The 8,785-nt window shown below is 48.5% G+C and overlaps 1 protein-coding gene across 2 annotated transcripts in view; it reads left to right on the forward strand.

Moving 5' to 3' along the window:
• Positions 1 to 5,075, forward strand: part of Adra1b (adrenoceptor alpha 1B) — a 135,551-nt gene extending 130,476 nt beyond the window's left edge. Inside the window, exon 4 of one of the 2 annotated variants that reach the window (XM_004629399.2) lies at positions 4,050 to 5,075. In XM_004629399.2, the coding sequence (XP_004629456.1) occupies positions 4,050 to 4,648 (599 nt within the window). In that variant the 3' untranslated portion in view covers positions 4,649 to 5,075. Of the gene's footprint in view, positions 1 to 3,657; positions 3,694 to 4,049 lie in introns of those variants that run through there. The other variant, XM_023713240.1, reaches the window with a different exon arrangement.
• The last annotated feature ends 3,710 nt before the right edge of the window (positions 5,076 to 8,785 follow it).

The following is an 8,785-nucleotide window of genomic DNA, read 5'->3' on the forward strand; positions in this document are numbered from 1 at the left end:
CTAAAAAGTGCTGCCTTTTACTTATTGAAAGGCATTTTAGTGTGGTGTATGTATAATACCAAATAAAGAATATTTAACATTTCTCACATTTTATAGTTGATCTGTAAATTCAGATCCTTTTAAGAGTCAGCATGATATAACAGCAAGTTCTACTTTTGATTTCTTTAGGTCTGACTGAGTTACTGTTCATGGTAGTATTTAAACAGCTATTCAAAGACATAAGACTAAAACTTTTACTGTTGTATGTGTGATTGGTAGTGGTGCTTCCTGTCAGCTCATTAGAAGGACTAAAGTGAGGAAGGTACAACATGAGCACAAATTTGTATGTGACCATAATACTTAATTAAAAACAAATCAGATTTTTTAAAAAAAGAAAGAAAAGGCTGAAGGAAGCCAGAGTCTGGGCAGCGCAGGGAAGATGTTACACCCCACAGCCAGCCGGAGGGTCAGTCGGCACAAGCAGCTCCAAAGGCAGTTCCACTAGCCGGCAGGGCTTACTCCGGGACTGGCCCAGCGCTTCCTCGTGGGGAGTTATTCCACACGAACACTCAAACATGCAAAGAGTGAAACTGGGCCTTTTTATTCTTGCAATGTGTAGCAGCCAAAAATTGGAAATCAATCGCAACCTTGACTAGCCGGAGAGAACGTGTTAACTGGTACACAGCCAGACATTCGGCTGTAATGTAGTTTGGGGGGACACAACGGCACATTATACTGTGACGTGGGGAAATACCTTATACATAGTCTAAGCAGAGAAAGCCATCAGGGAAAAGTACACGCAGTCTGACCCCACTTTTTGAAAATCTAGATGGATATGAACAAAGCTTTTAACCCTGGTCTCCCATGCTTGAGTGGAGAAGGAATTTCCACTCTATGATTTATAGATTTTTTGTAATATGTAATTTTTAACTCAGCATGTATCATTTTTGTAATGAAAATATACAAATCTGACAAGAAAATGAAAACAGGTTTCCTGTCCAGAAGGAATTTACAGTCTATGTAGAGAACAGTGACTTAGCCAGACATGGGCTGGCTGACAGTATTAATAAGCGAACAATGATAGCTCAGTAGAATAAGTGCTTTCCTGGCAAGCTCAAGGTCCTGAGTTCAATCCCTGGTACCAAAAAAAAAAAAAAAAAAAAACAAGAGGTGCTCACAGGTGCAGTGTGGGGTGCGGAGTAAAGAAATCATGTGACTTGGGCGGGGCCAATGGGATTAGCATTTCCCCAGAACGGGATGACTGAGCCAGGATATAAAGTAAATTCCGGTAAATTGTCTGTACCACCAGGGTCTCCCCAGGAAGACGACTCAACTGTCCGTGGATCAAAAAACTTTGCATCCGTAGTGAATGGGCAGGCTTTTTCTTTTTGTTATTCCCGAAACACTACAATACACAGTGGGTTGCTAGGCAGAGAAGGAGCTGGAGCTCCTGACAACACAAGCGAAACCACAGCCCGGTTTGCGTCGGGGTGCTCCATGGGGCAGCACGTGTACGATCTAAAACCAGCCAAGAATCCTGTGGCGTCTACGCCACCACCTGGAGCCATAGTCAGGACCTCAGTGTCTCCACCGCAAAGTGGTTGTTGGTCTTGACGACTAAGGCCCCTCCCCTCCCTGGAAGTGTCTGATTCTCCTTCAGCAAATGGGCTCAGAGGGGACCCCACAGACAGGCCCCTGGCAACCCCACAGAGGAGACAAGACAAGAATCTCGAAGCCTACATGCCACAGGCTGAGTGGAGAGTAAGGACACAGTCTGAAAGTACAAAATGTTCTGAAAGTATAATGCCACTTTTGAAAATATGGAAAGCTACCTATCCAGCAAAAAAAAAAAACCTGAAAGTATATCAAAATGCAACTTTTCTGCATTGCAGCATTATGCTTGCCAGGGAAGCGCTTATTCCCCTGAGCCATCTCCCCGGCCCCCAGATTCCTTCTTCAGTTTTTTGGTTTTTGTTTTTTGGTTTTTTTGCGGAATTGAACTCAGGCCCTTGCACTTGCCAGGGAAGCACTTATTCCCCTGAGCTATCTCCCTTATGTTTGCCTTAAATTTTTGCTTCTTTATATTTTCTTGTTTTCCAAAAGACTATTATTGATAGCTTCTTTGTATTTTAAAGTATCTTTTCTTTTTCTTTCTTTCAACATATTTTACTGAGACATTTCTCACAAACCAGAGAAAAAGGCCTATTTTTATTCCAATTGAATGCAGTACAACTCTGAGCTATACCACGGACATGCTGTGTGACCCGGGTGAGCCCCCGACCCTCTCCACATCTCATTTGCCTTATATCTAAAATGGAAATTGTTTCTAATTTGATATAGTCCTGAAATGTTTTTCAACCCCAAATTCAGAAGGATGAGTTAATCACATTTCTGGGTTCATAACTTCCTGGCATCATCAGTCTATGCCAAAACCACTCTGATTTTATTGATTTATTTCTTTATAGTTTCATTCCCCCCCTTCCAGTGCCCATCTGCTTTCACCCCTAGGCAAACATTCTGTGTTTAATATCATATATATATATATATATATATATATATATATATATATTGCATGGAGTTGTTTGGAGAGTTAAATGTATTGTCACAAATTTCATTTTATTTCTTACTTTTTTCATGAAAAATGGTGGCTTGCCTTTATTTTTTTTTTCCTTGTATTTTTTAGATTTTTGGATATTTTGTTTTTTGAGGCAGGGTCTCACTATGCAATTCAGGCTGGTCTTGAGCTCACTGTGCAACCCAGGCTGGCCTCAAACTCACAGCGATCCTCCTGCCTCCGCCTCCTGAGTGCTGGGATTACAGGGGTGCCTCACCACACCAGCTAAGAATGACGGACTTGAGGTCTTGCCACGATGCTCTGTGGACATGCCTTGCTGAGCCTCAAAGTGCCACACAGTCTGCCTGGGTGTATCTGCCACATCCTGTGTGTCTGAGGGAGAGAGACCCAGGTTTCCTCCAACTCCACGTCACCACTGACAGCACTGCCATGAGCTTCCTCCTAAGTGTCCCCTGTCCAACTGTGTGAAAATGCTTTGAGCTCTGTGGCCTGAAGCAGACAGGCAGGGAAACGAGGTGTGCATACACTCACTTGGACCAACCCACATCAGAGTCTTCCCTAGAATTCCTGCATGGCCTGGACCCCCAACGGCTATCCCGTTTTGCCTATTCAGCTTCCTAATGTTAGACCACCTAATCCTATCTCTGTGGCTTTCATTTAAAATGTATTTCACTGCCTAATATTTTGAGCATCTTGTCCTATGTTCACTGGCCTTTGGGTTCCATATTTTGCAAATCGTTCTTTTTCTTTGTCCACGTGCCCACTGGGAATGCTTTCTTTTTCTTGCCAATCTGGGGAGGTCCTTATATTCTAAACATCAGTGAGAGCCTTGACCATTTTGGATACTGTAAATAACTTCTCCCATTCCAGCCTCATGGTTTATCCTTTTAAAGGACTAAGATGTTTTTCTTCACACCCCCACCCCCAACCCACCCCTGCGAACGTCAGAAAGGCTTTCCTTGAAGTTGTCTTCTTTTACTTTGAAAAGAGCTGAGGACGTGGTTTGGTGGTAGATGGAGTTCTATCCTTGCATGCACAACGCCCTGGGTTTGATTCCCAGCAACACACACACATACCTTGTAAGATCTACCTTGTGCATTTAGGTCTCTAGCACAGCTCTTATTTGCAGTGGAAACAAATCAGCCCGTACTTCATGGCAACTCGTGCAAATCACAGCAATACAGATCAAGCTTCCAGCACAGAGCCTGGCTCCCCAGCAGCGTGCTCTGGAGGTGCGGGCAGGACACTGGACTGGAATGGGGTGGGTGGTGCCCTAGGAAAAGTGCTTCCTAGGGGAGCTTAAAAACTGCCGAGGTTTATCCCGAAAGGTTTCAAAAAGGGAAAGTTACTGAGGGGGCCTTCCCAGGAACTAGGATTCCTTCCTTTTGAAATGGAAAGGCCCCCCTGGAAGCTGGCCTGAGAAGGGGGCGCAGAGGGCACCGTGAGGAAGGCCAACGTTCACCAACTGTTCTTCTCTCCGTCCTCCCCCCTGCAGGCTCCCTGTTCTCCACCCTGAAGCCCCCCGACGCCGTGTTCAAGGTGGTCTTCTGGCTGGGCTACTTCAACAGCTGCCTCAACCCCATCATCTACCCGTGCTCCAGCAAGGAGTTCAAGCGCGCCTTCGTGCGCATCCTCGGGTGCCAGTGCCGCGGCCGCCGTCGCCGTCGCCGCCGTCGCCGCCTGGGCGGCTGCGCCTACACCTACCGGCCGTGGACGCGCGGCGGCTCGCTCGAGCGCTCGCAGTCGCGCAAGGACTCGCTGGACGACAGCGGCAGCTGCCTCAGCGGCAGCCAGCGGACCCTGCCCTCCGCCTCGCCCAGCCCGGGCTACCTGGGCCGCGGCGCGGCGCCGCCCGTGGAGCTGTGCGCCTTCCCCGAGTGGAGGGCGCCGGGCGCGCTCCTGAGCCTGCCCGAGCCCGCGCCCCCCGGCCGCCGTCGCGACTCCGGCCAGCTCTTCACCTTCAAGCTCCTGGCCGAGCCCGAGAGTCCCGGGGCTGGCGCCGACGCCCGCAGCGGCGCGGGCTGCGAGGCCGACGTGGCCAACGGGCAGCCGGGTTTCAAGAGCAACATGCCCCTGGCGCCCGGGCAGTTCTAGTCCCGCGGCTCCCCTTGGGGGACAGGCACCGTGGGGGTGGGCGGGACGGGAGAGGGGCAGCGGCTTTTCTGGCAGGGGCATGGGTGCCAGGTGCGGCGCAGAGAACTGGGCCGAGCATGCCGACCGAGAGCCTGGGGACCTGAGCCAGCCGGGATTCCCGCCCCTCTCTCTCTCTCTCTCTCTTTGTGTATATATCGAGTCCCTCTCTCCATGTATTTATCTGCGGGTACACGTGTGCGTGTCTGTGCGGTGTCCATGGGGTCTGCATGTGTGCGTGTGTGCGCGGTGGAAGGTGCGCGCCCAGGAGTTGGCGGCCGAGGCCTTGTGCGTCTCGTGACTCCGTACCTCTCGAGCCCCTCCTAGTTCATTGATTCATGATGGCACTTTGATGGGGTGGGAAACAAAGTCAGACATTAAAGATCTTTCTCCTGTGTGGCTTTGTGTAGTTTGTGAAGGGGGGGGGGTGGCAGGATGGCTTTGCCCTGATCCTAGCCCTAAAGGTGTCTTGTAATAAAGCTGCAGCCAGGCCCTCCCGCTGGTCTGTGCGCAATAATTACGTTAGGTTTCTTGGGGCCTATCTCTGCCTTTGCCATTCCTGTTCACCAGAGCTAAATAAATCTGACCCTGTGGCTCAAAGTGACCCCCTGGACTTGCCCCATAAATCCTGCTTCCTGCTTGGGATTCTTGGCAGCATCTAAATCCTCCCCCTTCTGCCTCTTCCTGTTGTGACCAGCGTTAGGCAATGTCTGGCTGGGCACTGATCCCTAGGACCCCATTTCTAGCTGGAGCTTCCAGGCTCGTATGCTAGGTAGGCCTGTCCCTACAGAAGACCCAGGCAATGCTAGACTAGGTCACTTCCCCTCCTGTCTTTTATTTGCCTGTGCCATTGACCCTGGAAAGAAATCCAGACTGGAGGAGCTGCCAGGTAAGAAACACACAGGGGTATGAAAGCCTTTCTGCTAGCCAGTGAATCTGCCTGGGAGAGAAGCGCTGAGGAAGGTCCACCATGAGGGCAGAAAAGAGACGCTGCTCCAGCCTCAGCCCCGATGCTCATGTGCACTCGAGCCAGAAGACAGTAACATCCCTTCTCTGGATCTTTGTTTCCTGTCTATGTAACACTGCAGTTGAGTCTAAAGTCTCCTGCACATCTAAAAGCCCCAGGTTGGGGAAGACGGTAAAGGGGAAGGAGCAAAGCAAACATTTTTCTTCTGAAACTCGGGAAAAACAGGAAGAATTCCCATCCTCCATCCTTACTTTGCTTTGCTGAGTTGAGCTTCAGAATTTTTCAACCAGCAGAAACCTCTCCTAATAACACCGCTGCATTAGTCATTCTTTCTGAAAGTGGACTGAAACAAAAGACACTTAAACGGGGGACAGCCTGCTCAAGCAGCTGAAAAGCACCAGGATATCAGGCATGGCTAGATCTGGGGACTTAAAACTGTCTGTTTAGTTGGTCTTTGACTCTCATGTAGCTACCGTCTTTTAGCTCTGTCTTTGTGTGTCACCTTGTTTTCTTTTTATTATTATTTTATTTTGTGTATTTGGTACAGGGTCTCACTACACAGCTTGGACTCGTAATGATCCTCCTGTTTTCAGCCATCCTCAGCGGTAGGACTACAGGCGTGCACCACCATGCCCAGTCTCATGGCTGGCTCAGTGCCCATAGGGGCAGGCCAGCATGGCATGTGGTGCCAGGGATCAAAACCCAGTCCCTGCACTGCCTAAGCAAGTGCTTAGTCAACTGAGCTATCTCGCCAGCCCTCACCTTTGTTTTCCTAATGGAATCAGCTTCATTTCTTTCTTTCTTTCTTTCCTCTTTCTTTCTTTCTTTTTTCACGCAGAATCTCTCTGAACCTCAGGCTGACTTTGAGCTCTCCATGTAGCCCAGGCTGGCCTTGAACTCTGCAATCTTCCTGCCTCAGCCTTCCAAGTGCTGGGATTACAGGTGTGCATCACCATGCTGCGTCTTCAAAACATTCTTATAACTGATGTCCCCCAAGATGAAAAATAGAACTATACAATTCTGCCAGAGAAATGAAAAAAAAAAAAAAAAAAAAAGTCCTGGGAAATGAAAGAGTCTACTTCACAGACCGCCTTTATTTTATATTTTATTTTATTTTATTTTATTTTATTTTATTTTATTTTATTTTATTTTTGCAGAACCGGGGATTGAACTCAGGCCCTTGAGCTTGCCAGGGAAGCGCTTATTCTACTGAGCTATCTCCCCGACCCCCACAGACCGCCTTTAAAATACTGCTAGGGCTGGCCAGATAGCTCAGCAGATTAAAGCACCTGCTTAGGCAGACCCAGGAATGGGGGTTCAATCCCCAGCATGCTGTGCCAGCCCCGCCCCCGGAGTGCACTGAGATGGCGATTGAAACTGGGCATGGTGGCACACACCTATAATCCCAGCACTTGGGAGGCTGAAAACAGGAGGATCACTATGAGTCCAATCTGTGTAGCAAGACCCTGTAGACCCTGTACTAAATGCATAAAAAATAAATAATCTAGTACTGCTGAAAGCCACACACATTCCTTTCAGAAATATGCACATGAAGCAAATTACACCAATTTCATATTAGGTGCCTTGGCTGTGTCTAAAATCTCATGAACATAGCATGATGTCACAGACACATTGGTTTTATAAACTGACCCAGATTTTAAGAATTATTTGGGCCAATCTCCTCATTTCTGCAGATAGGGAGATTGAGCTAAATGGCCTGATTAAGTTGTGCCTCAGCCAGCACCAGAACCCGGGTCTTCTGCCACCCTGCTCAGCGCCTTTCACATCCTTCTGTGCTACCGTTCTGACCCTGAGTTGAGGACATCCTCCAAAAGAGAGTGTGCCTCTTCTTGCCCCTGTGGAGAATCAGGGGTCTTAGGAAAAGAAGAGCTTGAACCCATTCCTAGGGAAAAAGAAATCATGTTTGACAGACCCAAAAAACACCTTGTTAGCAGCACAAGCATTATTTCAAATCAACCTCACACAGGCTCCTGAGCAAGGAGGCTGGGGTCTGTACCGGGGTCTGCCTGCTCTTTCCCTCAGCCCCTCCACTGGACCTATCCCTCTCAGCCAGGAGTTCCTAATGACCTCTAGCAATCACTTGTCTGGCTCCAGTGGAAGAGATTTGGAATCAGTGGACCTGAGTTCAAGGCTTGGCTGGGTGTGACCTGAAGCTATTCATCTCACTTCTTCTGGACCTTTCCCCACCGAGCAAATGGACCTGCTCTTCATAGCCCACCAGGAGCTCAGAGGGTCTGCTGAGATCAGAGCACTTACACAGCTACACATATATGATGAGGCACATGCAAGCTACAATTTGGACGTGGGCTATGTGAGGTTCCAGGTGCCAGGGGCATTTCCTGAGCTGCTCCAATCCAGTCGTTTCCTTGGTTAGTGGTGGTTGGAGCTATCCACAGAGAGGAAGTGGCAGTCTCCTGCCTCTTTCCAGGAGGAGAATTGGTTAGGCAGCAGCTCACATTGCCCTGGGAGGTATGATAAATCTGGGCTCCTGATCTTCCCCTAGCCAGAGCCTGCATGCTGGGTCCCTCACGGAGGCCAGCAAGGCCACCAAGGCAGACAGGGCTCTGCTCACATCTCCTATAAGTCTGCAAAGCAACTCTACTTGCTCTCTCCAGCCACCCAAACACTGTTGGCCATTTGTCATCACTGAGGCGTGCACTGGAGTAGATCTACCAACTGAGGTAAGGAGGCGAGGGGCTTGGCAGGCCAAGGCAATAGTTCCTCCTCCAGACTTGGGTTCAAATCCCACCTCTGCCATTTAGTTGCTGTATCACATTGAGCAGCTTACGTCATAAGTTCAGACCTCACTATCCTTAAGTGTAAGACAGGGAAACAGTAGCCCTTATATCATAGGGACATTGAGAGGGTCAAATGAGACTATGTAAGGCACTTAGTGAGCATCTCATACTAGTGGCTATTAGCAAGGGTATTAATTATTCAATTAGTTACTTGGATATATAAATTTAAACAAATACGTATACAGAGAACAAAAGCCATTTAGTTCTGTTCATTAAATTCCAAAATTTTAAGACTTTGAATTCATCTTTAAAAGGAGGAGGAGGAGGAGGAGGAGGAGGAGGAGAAAGAAGAGGAGGAGAAAACATACTGGGGAT

Source organism: Octodon degus, unplaced genomic scaffold (genome assembly GCF_000260255.1).
Source record: "Octodon degus isolate 3935 unplaced genomic scaffold, OctDeg1.0 scaffold00029, whole genome shotgun sequence".
NCBI lineage: Eukaryota > Metazoa > Chordata > Mammalia > Rodentia > Octodontidae > Octodon > Octodon degus.